This window comes from Lampetra planeri, chromosome 18 (assembly GCF_965212315.1).
Source record: "Lampetra planeri chromosome 18, kcLamPlan1.2.h2, whole genome shotgun sequence".
Taxonomy (NCBI): Eukaryota; Metazoa; Chordata; class Hyperoartia; order Petromyzontiformes; family Petromyzontidae; genus Lampetra; species Lampetra planeri.
Genome location: NC_136124.1, coordinates 10,964,497 through 10,984,136, shown reverse-complemented (window position 1 = coordinate 10,984,136; position 19,640 = coordinate 10,964,497). Strand labels below are relative to the sequence as shown.

The window sequence follows — 19,640 nt, the reverse complement described above, 5'->3', positions numbered from 1 at the left end:
GGTCAATGGCAGTGCTGGCTGCAAGTGACAGCAGGAACTTCATCTGAGAAACGGTTCGATTCTTAGAATATATAAAAAAAATTGTGAGATATGCATAAAATTCCACAACTGATTTGACCGTTCTATCTCAATCGCGTGATAATTGGCCATAAACCTGCGTATTATACGTTCCATGTTAAACGTTATTCGGTGATGCTGCAGTTGCGTTGGCAGTGGCGCACAAGCACAATTTACCAACTCTACAACATCCTTCAATAACACTGCGGCCTTAAAATAAACAAATATACGTGCGACGTTTGGGCCAGTGGCCCTTCATAGCACAAGGGACATTGCCTGAAACGTCGCCTATTGTTGGTTATTTTTAAAGCCACAGTGTCATGGACGAATGTCGAAAAGAATGTCGAAGAGTTATTTTAATATTCCCATTTCTTATGGCGTCTTCGGTGGTTATTGCGATTTCTCATTTTCCTCCGAATATTTTCAGAGTTCTGTGTATCCTGTGTGTTGGTTCGCTTCTTTTCACGCAATTTTTTTCCCTCAGAATTTCAGGTAATTTGTTCGAATCTCGTCAACTACCCCCCACCCCAGCTGTTAATGCGCTATACATTATCATGTTCGTTATATAATTCGATGTCCATAATAAAGGGGTTTGTTTTTGGTGAGGTCACGTAAATATAAAAAGGCGTCACGTAAACAGAACGTTCAAATGTATTACTTCAGCACACCGGTGTGTTGGAGAGTAAACCCACAACATTTACACTTTGAGTACAAATTTATAAAGCCAGGGGCAGTGCTGGCAGTAAAATCGTGTGGGTCTACTCTCCAACACGCAGATGTGCTGAAGTAGTAACTAATTGGCACGCTTTATTTACGTGAACAAACCTTACTAATTGGCTGTGTCGGGTGGTAGCGGGTTTAACGACATTTAGAGTTAATGCGATCGAACCTAAACAACTTTATGATAACACTGGTCAACACACTTTTTCTGGCATAAGGTATTCCAACGGTTTTAAGGTAATTATGGGGTGCCGATTCCATCAGTTTTTGTCTATCGCATCAGGTTTTTGAGATATCAAATATTGCATTTTCAATAAAAACTGCAGAAGAAAAAGATTAAATAAATGTGGATATCTACATAAAATTATATTATAAACACACTATCCTAAAAATACAGCACCATATTTTAACACTGAAGCAGTCACTGACTCGCAACAACTTGCAATCATAAGTGACAGTTAATTTTGGGTAAAATCAATGAAAATGGGGTATGCCGATAGCATAAAAATGAGATGTGATAAAGCAAATCTGAGATCAGATTTGGAATCCGCACCCTGAAATTAGTCTAAAACAGCTGCAAAAGTCCAGGCCAGAAAAGCATTTTTTTTGTTTGTTGACCAGTGTTATTGGTCGCGAAAGCCTACGTGTTAAACGCATTAAGAGTGATTATCGTATTTAATTAACAAACGTGTTCTCCTGGGTACTGTCTAAATTTAGTTACTTGACCTAGATTGTTTTTAAAGTGAACATCTTATTTTTACCTGTTAAACAAACCTCGTTTTGTGACGCTACATTAGCAGTGGTGCAGAAGCACAATGAGAAAACAAAGTTATCATTCGTCAATACTTATTCCGTGTTGGGCAATGTCCCTTTCTGCTCTGGAAGAAGGGCCATTGCCCGGAACGTCGCCTATGTAAAACGTGTTTACTTTGAGGGACGTCTTATAGGACAAATCCTTTGAGGTTTGTCGATCCATCGGTAAGTAAATTAGCTTCGCCCTGCCTGGCTGCGTTGGACGTGTCTGAGTAACCGGGCGTTAAAATTCAACTTCCTATGCTCAAACACAAACTGGGCATCGTCACCCGCCACTGTTAACGCCTTTGGCTGCCTGCACAGGACGGGTGCGGCTCTGAATAGCGACCGCAGGGGGATGACGGTCGTGGAAGATGATTGACTTAACAGAATGTTAAATTTAAACCTTTAAACCCGTGTGCGCGCACACACACACCCCCTAACAATCCTCAGGCAGCAGGGCCATCGAAGCGGCACATCACAGCAAGCAAGGCGAACGCTTTTATTCGTGACCACCACGAGTAAACACTGTCGCACCGGACACTAAAAACAAGACTCTCATCACAAAACAAGTTCAGCCTTTCAAAGCCTTACGAGTCCTCGTCGCGGTCCAGTTGGTTTCGCCAGTAAATCCCTGTCGCAATTTCAAGTTCACATCCACATTGCCTTTCTCTCCACGCCTGGGTCAGTTCGCCGACGGGGGTAGGAGACGCAGTCTTGAACAGCACTAACAACTCTGTTCTTTGTAGTAGGCGACTGCTTCAATCAGTACTTTGTGCCACTAAGGCAACAGCAGTGGTAACATCCTTTGGCTCCATGGGCTCAGCAGCAGCAGCCAGCCCAACGCGCGCCTCCCGAGGACACCAAGGTGGTGGAGCCTTTAAATCCATGACCGACGCCACCACCACTGAAGCCACGATTCAACCTCGAACCCGACAAAGCAGGATCGTCCAGCGTGTACCAGCGCAGTAGCCTCTCTGTAGAAGATACAACCTGAGCCGTCCTTGGCGAGGGAAATAACGACGAGTAGAAGAATGCATGCAGCGGGGAGGAACACGCCTATAAACGCGACTTACAGCAGCGGCAACATCACAAGGAGCATCTCACGGCCACCAAACAACTCCGCTAATGAAGAGGATGACAGTGCCCACGCCTTGTGCACAAAACACCACGTGCTGGGCAACCCCCCGCCGTGTAGCCACGCCCAGTAGCCCCGCCCCCCCAACGTAGCCCCGCCCACATGACGTCACGCCGGCGAGGTACTCAATCGCCCCCCCACCTCGCGGTGCCGCCGCCGGGCATGACGTCACCCTTCCAACACCACCCATCAGGCTGGAGAGTCGTTAGGGTGACGTCACCGACACACGTCATAGCGGGCGACGCCCAATTAGCACGAGCCGTGAGGTTGTACGGTGACGTCACCCGTAGCAACGCCCCGGTTTGCACGGCAGTGGCGTGGAGGGGGGGAAAAACGAGGGGGGGCGTGGACTAGACGAGGTGGCGAGGGGTTGGTAGGCGGGGCTTGATAAGAGGGGGCGGGGCTTAAATCAGCCAATAGCGTGCGGTGACGTGGGGGGCTTTAACGGGGTGGGGGGGGGTTAATCTTGAAGGACCCCACTAGCCTGGCGGGGTGCCCGTCGCGCCCGCCTGCGTGAACGATTATTATTTTATTTATTATTAAAGTGCGTGGGAGACGGTGGTGGAGGGGGGGGGAAGCCGGATGGGTGTCGCGTCCCCTCTCGCTGACCCCTCTCCTAATAGAGCTCAGGCGCACGTGTTGTGTCCCCCCCTCCCCGTGTGTTGCGCAGTGTGCGATCGAGACGGACGGAGGGGGGGAAAGTGGCGGGAAAGATGCCCACGAACACGAGGAAGCGTTCCCGGAAGTGCGTTCCACGGTTGTCACGTGTATCAATAATAACAAAGTCATCGATTTAAAGAGCGCCGAAATTTTCGTTAATGTCGCAGTGAAATATAACTGGAACACGCGTGTGTGTATGTGTGTGTGTTTAAAAAAAAATATATATATACTGTGGCACAGTATTAACGTAACGAGCTTTCAGGCCGTGGCTAAGAATGGCGAATGCGGTATGGAAGAGGGCTTCGTTCAAAACATTCCGTGTAAACCAAGATGGTGCTAAATGTGTCACGCAGTGCAAATGGTAAAGTAAAGAGTTGGAGACGGCGGCGCACGTGTAGGAGGAAGGAGGTGGCACGCAAGGTATCGTGTGGATTGTATTGACGGCATGCCGATGGCGCAGTGGATGTTTCGTATTCGCTTGGGCTTCTTAGACATGTGGCTTTTCATGATGATGAATAATGTATTTGTGTTTTAAAACTGGGGGTTCTCTACATACGGGGGTGAGGGCGGGGGTAATTCCAGGATACTGTATTAACATTTGCTGATCCATACTAAAATATCATCAACAGCTTCTTTACGAATGATATAGTGACAACCCTACCTGGGACCTTAAATGTCTACACTGTATATCATGTATGCTTTATGTAATGTGCTGTGTGTTTACTGTGGTTCATAATGTTACGCGATCATTGAACAATGGCTGTTAAATCGCTATTTTTAATGTACTGTTATGTATTGTAAGTACTGTATACATGACAATTGTCAACATGTATGCCATTTACAATGTATATAGCTGTGTAATAGTTATAACTAATGCGTAAACAACGTGCAATAGAGCCGCATTAATTTAGCATTCAATATATATTACTGCCGTGTGCTTTGTGCAATGAAGCAGTTTGTGGGTGGTGAGGTACAGTACATAACATTATATTTTTTTAGATCTGCAAACCCATCAAAGTATAATATCTATATTCTTGGTTATATAATATATATTTATATTATTTTATTATTTCCCTTCTACGTGACTTTACCGAAAGAACCAAGAATATAAATCCCTGCAGTCACGAAAGCTTTAAATCAAAAAGTATGTCTAATTTATTATGGACAGTATTTACTTAACTATCAACTAGTGATATGAATTTCTTCTGCACCGTACGTAGCCGACTGTGCTAATCGGAGGTATTGGATGGATGAATGGGAATCTGAATGATTATGCAAGTTTGAGTTTGGAGAGGAAGGGCTCTGATTAGTTTTGTATCTATTATTCCATGGCCAATGTCAGTGTGTATTGAGAGTCCTGAAGCAATGGTGCACATCAAACGAGGTATTTGACTATCGTAAACTAAACACGAAAATATATTTTTAATACAGCAGAGCAAGATGGGCCAGAAAGAGTTGGGTACATGCGCGAGTTAGTTCTGTATTTTAGATGATTTTATCCTTGATTATGACTGTCTCATTTCCATAGTTTCTTGTTTTCCTTCGTGGTTGTGCTTTGGATCGACTCGCTCCCGACGGGAACGTGGAATTCCCACCATTGTCTCAGGGCTATGTTTGAGCGATTGAGCAGCACCTCGACTTGTTTCACACGTGGTCTATAATTAATGTAAAATAATCGATTACCAATACTCACGGGTCCGTGCATACCGCTCGCTTAATAATCAATGTAATCGATTGATCGGTGTTTATCGAGTGGTTGACTGTTGTACCGGCAGTCCCCGTCGACCGCGTTGCTTTCCAGGGTTTTGGGTTCAATTAATGGGGTCGGGGGGGGGGTCAAGAGGGGCGGGGCTGTAGCAGAGGGGCGGGGCGTGTGGGGTTAGTGGGCGGGGCGTGGGGTTAGTGGGCGGGGCTGTGGTAGATGTCGACGATTCGAGGGGTGGGGGCGGGGTGTGTACAAGGGGGCACCGGGGTGAGTGGAGGGGTGTTGGAGGGGGGGGTGGCGGTTTATTTTTGGCGGGATTTTGTTGCGCACGAGACCCGACGGGTTGTTGCACCGCAACGTCGCTGAGCGAGCGACGCGCGTGACGTGACGCGGCTCACCAGAAGAAGCCCCTCCCCCATCACCCCCTCCCCCATCACCCCCTCCCCTCGCACCACCCCCTCCCCCATACGACAGTAAGCGGGCGGACCGCTACGGCGCGCAAGGGGGAGGGTGGTTGGTGAGAAGGGGGGAGGGTGAGGGGGGAGGGGTGGTTGGTGAGAAGGGGGAGGGTGGTTGGTGAGGAGGGGGAAGAGGGTGGTTGCTGAGGAGGGGGAAGAGGGTGGTTGCTGAGGAGGGGGAAGAGGGTGGTTGCTGAAGGGGGAGGGGTGGAAGAGGGGAGGGGTAGAGGAGGGTGGTTGCTGAGGGGGGAGGGGTGGAGGAGGGGGTAGGGGTGGAGGTGGGAGCACAGCGGGGGGGGGGCGAAAAATCTGAGAGCGGCGACGACGACGGTTGCGGCGGCGCGCGCGTGGCCAAAGCGAGCGAGAGAGGAGGAGGAGGAGGACGAGGGGAGGGGGGGAGGGAGAAGGGTGGGTGCGAGGGCGGTGTGGGGGGGGTGAGAAAGACGAGGAGGCCCCGCCCCTCGGCCCCTGCCGCGATGGCGAGGAAACCCCTTGGACGAGGCACGCGAACTACATGACGACGGTGAGTCCCTCACAGCGGCCCGATTATAATTTTGTGATAAAATTTTCAAGGAGGAGGAGGAGGAAAAAAAGGGCTGGGTTCTCTCTCTCTCTTATGTGTTGCACACGTACGAGGGAGAAGCGGCGGGAGGAGGAGGAGAGGAACGATGAGGACTGACGAAGAGAAGCGGCGTTTTAACAACAACAAAAAATAATATAATTATATAAACGATGGGGGAGGCTGCTGGCCGTGGTGTGGTTGGTGTGGGGGGAGGAGGCGGTGGTGGTGGTCGTGAAGAGAGCCCCATAGACGGCTTCTGTTTAAAATAATTATAATAGCGGTGTGGTGTAGACGAGGTAGCGAGAGGGGCGGGCAGATGACGGCAAATAAAAATAAACTTAAAGGGAAGGCTTCCCACGCAGAACACACTTTAAACGACCCCCCCCTCTCACCGTATATACACGTTAAGAATTATCGTGGAGTTAATTAAATAAAGCGTCGCCTACGAGGCGAATTGTAACGTGAATTTTTCTTCAACGCTGTTTAAATGTTTTTACATGACGTGTGTGTGTTAGTGTGTGATGTTGAGCAAAAGTGTACGTTTTGTGTAATTTTCACGGTGTTTAAAAAAAATCGTTTTAAAAACGCAACGAGGGCCTCGTTGTCTTATGGAGTCTCGCCGACTGCTCGGGTTCGTTTCCTTGTTTGTTTAAATCGACAAAAGGCTTTTGATGCACGTCATTAGCCGTGACAAACGTACGAGAATGTAGTTTTATAAATCGTTTCGTGTTTAGCAGAACCAACAAAGGTCGTGTCCACAACGCGTCGTGATCGTCGTGGTCGTGATCGCCTCCATTAAATGTCGGCTGCGAACGACGAGGCAGGCGACAAACGCACAAGACGTGAAACACGACACGTAAACATTCACCTTTTAACAATTCGTTACCACGATGACACGAGCCGTAACGTCTCGTGAGCTGTAATCGCATTTAAGGCGCGTTATGTAACCGAGCTGCCGCAAGCTCTCAAGTCCAACGTTATTGAGCTAAAAACGCGTTTTTTTGGTGCGTGCTTGTGAAGAAATACCTAAACAGTCGGGTCCGTCCCATGGTTTTAAATAAAGATAAGAGAGGAAGAGTTGACTTGTTTAATGTTTTGAAACGATAAAGTTGCGCTTGTAAATGCGTCTAAGTTTTTGGTTGTTAAGCAGCGAATGCGGTTGTGGGTGGAGGCCATCTTTGGCTGCTGTGGCAGTGAATATCGAGAGGGCCTTTGTCTGCGTTCCTCTTAACTTATTAAAGCCTTGTGTTGTTCTGTTTGACTTTGCGTGTGATTAAAGCCATTCAACAGCGAGGGGATCTTTCCTTTTAGGGAGATAGCGCTGTCCATTTCATGCAGGATGTTTCTTTGGTGCTGTGAGCTCATGGCCAAACAATATTTTGCAAATGTGTTAAGGGGAAATCCCATTTATTTTGTGTGTGGTGCATGAATTTATGTGAAACGCATCAATGTTTAAAAAAATGTAGGTGACTTTCAAGTTGTTAGGAATGGAACGTTGAACATAAAATGCAGCGACTGTACTGAGGGTCCAGACCTGCATTAAAGCACCCTAACATTTGCTGAAGAAATCCTGTTCAGTGTTAGTTATTTTGGTCATATCCAATATAGTCAAAATGTTTTGGTGCAACAGAGTGAATTTTGTGATTGTGGTTATTGGCTCTTCAATGTGCCAAAATGGATAGGCCTGATTTTTACATTTATGCATGATATGAGGATACGTGAAATTGTAGCCGGTTTTAACAGTATGGTTCTCGGGATGGGAATGTTTGGAGTTTGGTTGCAATTTCACCTGTTAGTAGATGCTCTGATAGGAGAGGACCTATGGATTCCTCAGACTTCCACATAAGCATATATTGCATAGTGGAAAAATCATCCGGCAGTTTTCTTTAATTTTAAGGTCATGTCCAACTTTTTGTAAAGTATGACTCCTTTGGAAAGAGTGTGCTGCTAGGTGCATGTACAGTATTCACATTACTGTATGTGGTATGAGCCCATTTTAGATGTAGAATGGCCCACGGCTTCCTGCTGCCACTTGCGACATACCACGATGCACGATGGAATACCCTACGTATCTGGCACTGCAAGCATTTTAGCAGCACATTTCAGGTACTGGACTCGTGGATATTTTCAGCCTGCTAATGTGCTTCTAATTTTAGCACACTCACTAATGGCGACTGTTGTTTTTGGATATCAAGGTGTGTAATTGTGTTACCTGCCATATTTGCCCCTCAGCAATGGGTTTCCCAACCCTGATGTAGAAAAATGTATCTAATTTTTGTTTTATTTAACCACCAATAAAACATTTTAAGTCCACAAAGCTCCCATTGTCATTGAGAAGTGACCATACAAAACCTAATAAAGTATTTGTGTTAGGCCCTCAACAACCACAAGATAGCAAATGCGTATTAGCAAATCTCATTCTATCGTGTATACAGTATTTAGTATTGTATTTATCTTAATTTAAGTAAAAATTGGTTAGGCCAGTTATAGGTGAGCTGATTAAAACTACACAACATACGTGGTAACATGGATTCATAAAATTTGGATGCCTTGGTTTCAAACCCATGATCTCAAGGGAGCTTGCTCAACACTCATAATGAGGTCATTATCCCGCTGTGTGAGCTATCCACCTTGATGGGCGCACAAAGTTGCATTTTTAAAACATTGTGTGAATGTGGTCCGGGTTACAAACTGAAATTTATAGCACTGGCTTCCCAAGTGTGACCTGTGTTTCACTAACGAAAAAGTTGTCGGTGAATGTTCTTTAAAAATGGTAATTTGGTGGCTGAATGGCACACTGCAGTGCACTTGCTGCAGAGATAGTTTTCATTGGGTCATTTTCAGTGCTGAGCTTATGCTACTAGAATTTTTTTGACAAGGCCATACAGTTCTTATCATGTTCATTTTAGAAAGCTCACTTATGAAGCACTTTCTCTTAAATGTGTATGAATACGACTTTGTTCTTTAGCTTTCTAACTCATGAATAGACTTGATTTTAATAGCAAAATAACTTCATCTTTTTTATTTTAAAGCTGAGATTACAGTCCGCATAAATTTGTGGCAAGAAAAGAATTATTGCGTAATATTTTACATAATCCTAACCTCTAAACCTTTGCCTCTAATCCTAAACCTCAAACCATAACCTTAAACACCCTTACCCAGTGGTTGTCAAACTTTTCGGTATGGCAACAACCTTGCCACCTGACCTCCAAGCCGCTTTATGACTTGCATATGTTTCACGAGCATATTGATCAAACTACAGTGGACATTATTTGAGTTTTTCTTCCTCTGGCTACAACTCTAAAATTTGTCTCGATTGCTGGCAATGTGACCTACTCAACCCCACTTTTTTTATTATTATCGTTCAATATTAACATCCCTTTATGGCCACTATACTAGCTTAAGATACAAAACAATTTTTTTAAAGAAGTTAACTTTTGGAAGGAGGCACCTCTGCCATTTATTGCTTTGAGGCAGTATTTACCAAGAGCCAACTATCATATATGAAAACTTATACTGTAGGTATTATTCTTAAAGTCCATACATTATATTACAATAGTGACGCAGGCTGTATACAGAACTACAAGTGTTGAGATGTCCCTCTGATAAACTCCACATGCTGCTCACTTTTGATCTAGTGTAGCTGTAATCTCGTGACACACCATTAACCTAAAGAAGGCTACGCCGTGCCCTTGATTATTATATTCTCTCGCACGGCATCCACTCTGCAGTATGCTCACCCCTTTCCTGAGAGACGTTTGTGTCCTGGGTGGGCATGATGCGTGGGTTGAGAACTGCTGTCCTAACCATTTTCCCGAACCTCTTAACCCCAAAGCAATAACCTTTTTTTTATCAACCCTAACCCCGTAAACCGAACGATGACTGCTAACTCTAAATCCTAACCATAACCTATAAGCTAATGCCCTGAATCCTACACAAAAATCAAAGAAGTGTCTAAATATTTTATAAACTGAAATCTCAGGAAGATGAGATTTTAACGAAAACCACTTGATCTATGATGGGATACGAATAAGCAGAAACAGTAGTTCCAGAGACTTCTTTTTTTTCTCCCCCATCTGCAGGGTCAGGTAGTCAGTTCCCTATTTAATACCTGTGATGTCTTGAGCACCACGAGTGTGGTTTTCAAAATTTAAACCCTGGAAGCTCTTTTTTTGAAAACATGAACTCCTCTTATCAAGCTTGAAACATTTATTTTGCTACACATTAAATTTAAAGTATACTCAACGATGCAAATTGGCTCTTAAAAGTACATTGTAAAGTTGTCACCATTTGGCATATTAATTAAGAAGGTGGGTCAGGTGACACGATTATTCTGACTGGATTTTATGCTGTCCTTGATGGATTTTTCCAAATGCTTGGCATAGTTTCAAGCTCAAGGTCATATCTAATTTATAAACCGGTGAACCGAAACAATAATAATTGGCACTTTAATTGCTTATACATCTGCCAAATTAATGTTTTTCGCTATGTCGGGTGGTGAAGGGTCTTTTGGCACAAATCTGGCCACATCAGCTTGTGGCCTAACGCAGTAATTATGAATCAATAGGGATGTTCTTGGCTGTTTGGCATTTAGGGCCTTTGGGTCTTTTGCTCAATAACCGTGATATGAATACTCTTGACAAATAACACAATGAAAACTATTGCTGTTTATTATTAAATATCCTCTGTTTAAATGTATGGTTATAAATAAAGGCTAGGTGATGGTGACTATATTTTAAATGTACATTGCGGTACTGGAGAGTTGAGAGGTGTTTTGAAAGACAGCACGTTCTTTAGATGTCTAATTATTATTGAAGTCATCTATTAATTTGGCAACTAGCAGCGGTTCCTTTTGGTGCCATTGTGAGGGCTAAGATTGCCACTTTTAGTATATCAAGCAATTTGCCTAATATTGGCCCAGTTAATATTTTTCCTTGTAATAGAGGCCTCTCAAGCATAATGCACTTTTCAACAGAAGTCTACTTCTAAATGCATATGACTGAATGACATGAAAAACTGTTATAGATAGAGGGAAAACAACCAACCTCGGAACAGGATAGACTTGTTTACATCTTGTGTATTTTCCGAAGAACATTTTGACCAACTTATTTCCCATTATTTTCATGAGCAACTTAATGTGTTTTGAGAGAAACTTTCAATTTGGATCTACAGATGGATTTAAAAATATAACATTGTCAGGATTAAATTGTGTTTATTCAGCAAGCATGATAAAATTATGCATAAAGACCAATACCTCATCAAATCCATAAAAGTACTCCACATCTAATTACGTCTCATGTTGGAATAGCAACAGTAATTAAGCCTTGTAAGTGAAAAGCTTGCTGAATTCAAATCAACCTTTATCTTTGTTAAAAGTTGTTTTTAATTGATGGATTCCCATGGGCAGGATTTTTTTTATGGAGGTACTGAATGCTGCTGCCCCTCAGCCTATATTAAAAAAAAGTTGGCATCCCTGTGGGTATGATATCTTAAATGGTGTGCATTTTCGAAATTGGGTTTTAAAACATCACACCCGCAACATGTTAACGTGTAATGCATTCCATATGGCTTATGGTAGACATTGATGGATTTTTGGGAAACTCGACGAGACATAATTTGCGTACACTGCACATTTTGAAAAGAAACAATTTTCTAGTTGTTTGAAATTGCAAGCCATACATGGATGCTAAAGCCCCAATAGTAAATAGAATTTCACAATATTAACGTTTGTGTTTAATATAATTTGCAGATATTTAGAGGTTTGGTAGTCTATTGAGGGCATGGCAAGAAATGTAATCTGTGGACATATCTCTAGAACCAGTAATTTTACAAAACTGCTCAAGTTTGAGCAATTTTCGATTTTCTGTGCAGTAGTGTTTGAAAGTAAGATATTATGACTAACACTTTCGTGAGATGTGACAGTCCTAGATTGAGAGAGTAGTGTCTCAGGCAAAATGAGTAATAGGTTAATTAAGACAGAGTGGCAACGTGAAGACTGAAACCTCTCTCATCTGCTTGACATTTTTCAATACGCCTTTTCGCTGGCCTTGGCAATATGGGTAGCTTAACGAGCATGGACAATTCTTAAAATGTGTTGGGCAATATTTTTTGGATATGCATGCCGTCTCATGTTCCGCTATAGAGTTTTCATTGGCCCTTTGATGCACTTCATGAAAATTGTTTGTCGAAACCATTATGCAATCAGCTTTTTTGTCTAAAGCTAGACAAGCTGTTTGTCTCTCCCATTAGGACAGTTTATTGTTGTGCGCATGATAATGTACCTCATCACCTATTTCTCTGGTAGCATCCTTTAAATATTGCACGATCTGTTGACTTACTTTCAACATGCACTTGCTAAATATACGTGGTGTGTGTGATCCTTTTTTTTTACTCAACTTTGAGGCCCTTGACAGTTTTGTGTTGTTTCTTCATGCTTTATAAGCACCAAGCACAATTAAATTGTAATGGTTACAAAGTCACAATGTAAGCGTTGGCAGGTAGTGAATGAGCCACAGAATTCACAAGTGTATTTGGAGTGTTACATTCTCTCTCTTGGTGCATCTATACGCCAAGTGAGCTTCACCAAACTGGAACTTGTATCCTGGCTGTAGCACCAATGTAATGGATGAGGCCCCTAACATGATGTTGGCTTGGGATATGGTAACTGTAAAACATTGTTGGGCATGCTAAACATGCAAAAGCCACATTGTTGATCCTGTCATATATCCTGATTTTGAGCCTTAAATTTTCATGAATGAGCAAGGTCTAAGACTTAACAAAACTAGGAATGCAGTCTATTAACTGGATAAACTGCATTTTTGTAAAGTCTGGCTATTCTGCTCATACGTCACGGAAAGTTAGCTTTGTTATCGGTTGATTTTAGAAAGACAATTTAAAAAAATCCCTTGTCTGTTCATGAACACGTCTTTTAAAATTAAAAGATGGTAGTCAAACAAGTCATAATTTTGTCATGAAAGTGATATTTTGTATTAATGCCTGAGTGTATAAATAATACAGTAATGTAAATGTACATTGCCAAGTGAGTTTTCAGCTGTGTGGAAAAATATTGACATTTTTGGACTGACAATGGCATTTCATTAGATTTTTTATTTGAGTAATCATGAACATGAGTTGTTAATGAAACAGCGAGGTCTTGTTTTGCAGGGTAAGAGCTTGATGATTTTAAAATCAGAGATTTTTTTCCCGACTGGACTTTAGAAGTTTTGCCATTTTTCTATTGGGCCATATCGCTTTTTTTTACTCTAACCCATGCCAATGCATTTAACAACAGTACAGTAAGCTCATTCACTCCAGCGGACCTTTAAGCCGTCGCTAAAAGTGAACGGAAAAATTGTGAGCGTTCGTAGCAATCTTCATCTTTGCACGCAAAACGAGTCAAAAAAAATTCCCACGACCGACTTTGTCAAAGAGAGAGGACCCCCCTTGCAAGCAAACGGGTTAATGGCCGCCGCAGGATTTTTATTCGGCGCAAGCTTCGGGGCTTGCTCGCTGTGTCGTCCCACGCCGTGCTGTGGCTCAGGCCAAGTCACGATCACGCAGCGACCGCCCTCCACCCCTCCCCCTCCTCGTTCCCCCTCCCTCCCCTCTAAGCCCATCCCCCACGACCCCCCCCCACTCCACCATCACCACCATACCGAACCAGTCACCCACCCCACCTCCTTTACCCTCTCCCCATCCCCCTCCCACCCGCACGGATTGTGACGTCTCCACCTGACCCCTCCCTCTTCCCTTTCGCAGTTGTCATGGATGATGACGATGGGCGGTGTCTGCTCGACGTGATCGGGTAAGTAACCAGAAATAAAACGACTCTGCGACTGTGCCTATGTTTAGTGTTACGGGGTTGCGCACTTTGCGTGATGTATTGCGACATGCAGCGTGCGAGGCAGCTGCATCGGCCGTCTTTTCGGGTTTTTTTTAAGTACTGTACCGTAACTTGAGCTTGCCTTGACCCTCTTGTTTGGCCATTTGTAAGCTCTTGTTTTTTTTATTGCTGCTCACGCGCAAACATCCGTATACATTGTTGTCTACTCGGCACAGCACATGGGGGGGGGGGGGGGGGATTTATTTATGAACTTTAACCGCTTGAGGTTTAACGTGGGGGGTGGGGGGGAGGTGTTGAGCGAGTGGTTACGGGGAAAAGAAACGCATTTTGCCTCTTCCAGTGCGGAGTGAGAAAATGTCAGTCGGCAACGTCCAGACCCCGTGCCTCTTATTCCCACCGCGGTTGGACCCTCTCGAACCTCGCACAATGATGACCCCCAGCGTCACGACGCGGGCTTGGCGTAGGCGCGGGGGGTGGTGTGTGCCGAGGTGGCGGCGACGTCGCGGGGGGGGAGGGGATGGAAGAGTTGTGGGCTCGGTGAGCATTAATTCGCTTGACCCGAATGAGGCAAAGTGCGTTTGGCCGAGGATTCTTTTTATTCATGCTGCTGCTGCGAATGGCGGTGCCGTGTGGGGCTGCAGTGTGCGCAGTGACATGAGGTGGTGTGACGTCATCGAGGCGTACAGTCCACGGCGAGGCCTGGAGGCTTGCCAAGCCAGATCCGCACCCAGGCTGCGTTTGCGTTGGCCTCGGCTGATTTTTACCTCTTTTCCGCCGCCCCACACTCCCTCCCACTTCCTGTTTTTTTTATTTCAATTTTTTTTCAAATCTGGATACATTCGGTTCTGTTTGTGGCCCGGTGCCTGGATTTTGGTTACGCGAGGAATGTGTCGTGCAGTGTTTAGAGGGCACAAGAAAGCTCTTGCCTGGCTTAAACGGTCCTCATGGTACATACAGTGCAGTGCTATAATGGCCCTTGTAAGAACCCCCATTACAAGCTACGTATACGGCATTCTAACAAGGCAGAGTGGAACTTTAACATGTGCTTTTTTATCTGGACTTCCCCAGCCTGGATTTACAGCTTTTTATTTAAAATATTTTTTTCCTGATTGACACACAATCAATATTGTTCATCATTTCATAATAATGTCTGCATTTAGGGTCTCTTGTGTTGGGGTAAATGCTGTTAGTGATTACCTATTAAGACTGGCATAGGGTATAGAGGGGGTGGTGTGGCCAATAACAAAAGTACCCCCTTTGTCTCCCCAGTACTAATGTTTATACACCGCACCAGCTAATCATTTGAGGCCGAGTCAACCTAGGGAAGGCCCAGGACTGGTTCTGATGTCACTTCGTCACTGATTATTTGGCACAGCCAGAAGTTCTAACATTGGACATTGTGTTTAGAGTGGAGTCTGCTCACTACTGTGCCTATTGCTTCCGGGTCACATACAGTACACGATACAAGTCTGCCCGTATTTTATAAATTAACCATACAGCTTGAAACTAGACGGCTCGTGAAAATGTTATAATAGCATTTCGTCATATAACAACACAAAACACCTTATTAATGTGCACAATGATTTACCGTCAAAGTTATGCTTGGTAGATTATTACTGTAATGTATTGTTTCAGTCTGGAAGCCTTGTATTTTCATGTACTGTATGAAATAAAATATCTGAATGGAACATTGCATTCATGTATGCATATAACATATATAACATATTGGGTCTGTTTTTCAACTCGTATTTGATAGTGTTTGGTCTAAAACTGCACATTGGCATATTTTTTTCTTTACAGTATCCCATATGTATAATTATATTAACACAAAGGAATATTTTTTTTCATTGGCCGGTGACAACAGCTGTTGTGTGTGATAAAATAATTAAACACGACCTGCTAATTGAAATAAAAATAGTTTTCAAGTATAAATCGTAGTCCAGGCCTGAAGTCGAGTTACAAATTTAAATCTCGTTTTGCCTGGATAGATCAAAGAGACGTAACCTAATGATCAGGCTCAAACGTTCCTGGTGGCTAGGAGATCGCCCCAGATTTTGAACATTGCATAACCTAAGTAAGAGTATTGTTTCCACCATCTTGTTGGCCATTTCTACCATTTTATTCGCCATCATTTAGAGAAAAAAATCCTCTTTCTGTTCAAACTTTTTTTAGTGTAATACATCACTGCAATCGACACTGAGTGCTAATTGTATCGTTACTAATCCGAAGTCATGACTTGTTAAAGTTGATTGCTAATATAGTGCATGTGGTGATATCTCTTTGGAAATGTGTTTTGATACAACAGCATGCAGTTTTCCCAGTGTGTCACTTTCTCCATTACAAATGTTCTAAAGCCTTTACGTGGTACCCATCTCTGCATGTAACTAGTGTGACAACATCCAACAATGTCAAAGTGCAGTTTAGATTGCACTGTGTTCCTATGGTTATAGATTTGTAAACAAGGCAGGTTTCACATTGCAGTTTTTTTGTAGTTTGACAGAAGTAATACATTGCTAGGCTTTATCTGCTACTTCTACCATATACGCAACCACCTACAAAATTGTGCATATAAAAATGCTATGTTGTTTTACATGTCACTCATATGGATATATGTTGAACTTGTTTGCACCGTACGTAGTCAACTGTGCTAATTGAAGGTGCGGGGGAAGGACAACAAACTAAACATAAAAATCAGTTCTAAAGAAATTAGTTTTCAAACAGGATGGTTTAAAAGTGCATATCTCCAGTGGCTTTCTAATATCAGAAGGAAGTGCGTTCCAGATGGCCGCAGAAACGCATCTGAAAGCATGCGATGCAGTGACTGTCTTTGTTCGATGGTTAGCCAAAAGCCACTGAGGATGTTCAGTGACAACACATAACTGAGGCCTATGGACATTACTTACACTTTACTTTTTTTTCCACTTAAACTTTGGTACCAGCACATTTCACCTTACCTGATTAATTTTTGTTCCTTTGATTTCTCTTGCAGGGATCCACAGGCCCTGAATGACTTTTTGCACGGCTCTGAACACCCGGTGAGTTTCAGTACTTTGCTCAGCAGGAGCGTCTTTAACTCGCATTGCCCTGTTAAAGGATCGCCAACTCTGCACTTCTTACACCTTAAACAGGAGTGTAGTGCGCTTGGCAGTGTAGTGAATCATGGAATCTGGGGAAATGGCAAACACAGTCAAGTTGATACTGTAAAGCCTAGTTTCTGTAGTCGTCAGCTTGATAACCACATTTCCAAACAATTTTCTACATTTGTCACGTTCATTGCAATTTGCATTCGCCTGTGCACTGGCGTTGGTGTGACATTTGCATGAACTTAGCAGAATTGACTTTGATTTTTTAATTTGAAGCTAGCTGTCTGGTGAGAATATGGAGAACTACCCACCACCCATGAGTGGGGGATCCAACTGGAAGCAGTTTAAGTCATAGCGAAGCAGTTTACAATGGAAATCGCAATCCCATGATCTCGCACGTGTATTTCACTTGTTCTTTTGACGTTTGATATATGATTGACTCGGCTATAAATTGCGTCATGCAAATCGCAGATGTGGTTATATTTGGCTAGGACATATGTTCTGTTGACCTCAAATGGGATATTAACTCCGTATATGAAAGTATGAGTGTTAATGTGCATATTATAAACCACACTTTGATTCAAGTGTCAGCAAATACCCATTTGTTAGATTTTTTTAATGTCTCCATTCCAAAAGGTGGGGAAAATACCCAAGTTATGTTTTTTTGAAGATTTCCTTTATTTACATTTACGATGCATGGTACATTCAAGTAATAAACACATTGTCCGGCGTTACAGGTCGTACGCATCCTTATTAACAAAGCCTCATTGTTGGGATTTGACAGGGTTGGCCGTTCTTTTCTCAAAATAAACATGGGTGGGGAAAAAGGGGTGTTGGAGCGGTGTGAGGAGTAGCTAATATGGGAAGGCAAGGAGCTGAGCATGTTGGCTCGGGTGGTGGTTGAGGGGGATCTCACAATTAACAAGGTACCTGTCCTAGTGACCCTGGGCCCGATGGGCTCAGACGTGAGGGGTGCTTAAAATGGTTATTTAAGAATGGGTCCCATGTTCTTTTAAAGTCTGCCTTTTTACCTTTGAGGATGTATGCCACCCAATTTTTGTAAAGGTATGGGATTGTATCTATCTTCCCACGTAGAATAGAAGTTCCCTCTGGAGAATGATGGACAACCTATCAATGAGAATGCATCCTGTGACAGCCACCTATAAGGCCACCTCGTTACATTATTTGTAGAAAGAGTTTCCGCTGGACAGGCTGTACCACGTGTAGTCCCGAAGGTTTCTTTGGGGGGTGGGCGGCAGGACTAGTTCAGATATTATTAGCCAATGATGTTAGCTGTGGCCGAGAATCAAGCTCGGGTCGTTTGTTCATTTGCGTAGGGCGCTAATCATTGCTCCACCCTACATTCATGAGAATTGTCAAGTTGTAGCAGGTAGTGTTGTGTCCCTTTGTGTACTTTTGTGTAACAAGCAATGCCGCAGTTAAATAAATTGACAATTTTTTCCATTTTGGATTTTGCGATTTGTGGACGAGATTCGTTTCTCATAAATAAAATGATTTTAACCCCCTTGTGGATGTCATATATAGAACAGTATGTACCTATAGTGGTATAAATATTATCGACATGATTTGGAAATAACCAATTCTTACATTCGCTTTATAAGTGTGCGTACTGGTAGCCTAGGAATTTATGTAGCATTACAACTCTACAGCAATCTACTGCTGCTCTGCTGCTGCAACAGGTAGTGCTTTGTTTCCGAATACACTTGTCTAAAACGACCTTAATGGGCAATGCCTTTAGTATTGACAGTTCACTCTGCATCCCAGCGTGTGCTCATTTGACAGACAACGCCACAGCACAATGGGTGGCACCGCGCGCCCCGCGACGTTACGCACGTACGGTAGAGCGGAGTAAGCGGCGTGTGTAACGGACAACATTGCTGCTGTGTTTCGGCAGGAGCTGGACCATGATGATCTGCTAGGGGGCGACGGGGCCGGTCTTTTCGCCGAACTCGTGAGTGCGCCCGACCTCGTTTACTCCATTTAGCACATTAGGTGGATTGCCTCGCGCGCGCGCGGAGAGCGCTTTTGTCCCCTGTAACGCCATTAATGATTTTTCCTATTCTGACCTGACGACCGTTTAAATGACACAAACACTTGCGCTTGTGCATTTATACATTTTGCAGGCTGTTAGCATCGCGTTTCACGCAGTCTTGTTCCTCGCCTCACAAAGCTAATGCGGCCCCATCAAGGAGATGCGTTGCTCAGTGTACGCTGTACTATTCAAATAGTTAGTTTTTTGTACCTTTTTCATTTTAGCCGAATGATTCTCTTAGTGCTCATTGAGTTAAAGTCTTGTTGTCGCAATTATGGGACTGAGTGATAGGGGCAGTGTCTGTCTAAACCGTAATTTATAGGTTGAGGTGCTTTATTCTATGGAGGTGTTTGTTGTGCCTTCCTTTACATCGATTCTGGCGGCTTTTCGGATCAACTTGATTTTTTTTTATAGAATCCCACGCTCATTGTCTTGGGTATTTTCAAATTTAGGTATATGCCTTCAATCGAGACAAAAAATGCAAATGTGGTGCTTGTAGTCATTAGCAGTGCTCCAGCAGCAAGGAACATAGAAAACATTCGCAATGGGAAGACGTTTACCACAATGGT

At 43.6% G+C, this 19,640-nt stretch overlaps 1 protein-coding gene across 6 annotated transcripts in view; it reads left to right on the top strand.

Annotated features, from left to right (window-relative positions):
- Positions 1-3,283: 3,283 nt before the first annotated feature.
- The window catches only part of BICRA (BRD4 interacting chromatin remodeling complex associated protein), a 43,073-nt gene continuing 26,716 nt past the window's right edge, over positions 3,284-19,640 (top strand). The window contains exons 1-4 of one of the 6 annotated variants that reach the window (XM_078602525.1): positions 3,284-3,452; positions 13,851-13,896; positions 16,925-16,970; positions 18,934-18,990. In XM_078602525.1, coding sequence (XP_078458651.1) covers positions 3,290-3,452; positions 13,851-13,896; positions 16,925-16,970; positions 18,934-18,990 — 312 coding nt within the window. In that variant the 5' untranslated portion in view covers positions 3,284-3,289. Of the gene's footprint in view, positions 3,453-3,487; positions 3,788-5,958; positions 6,054-13,850; positions 13,897-16,924; positions 16,971-18,933; positions 18,991-19,640 lie in introns of those variants that run through there. The other 5 variants (XM_078602528.1, XM_078602527.1, XM_078602526.1 and 2 more) reach the window with 5 other exon arrangements.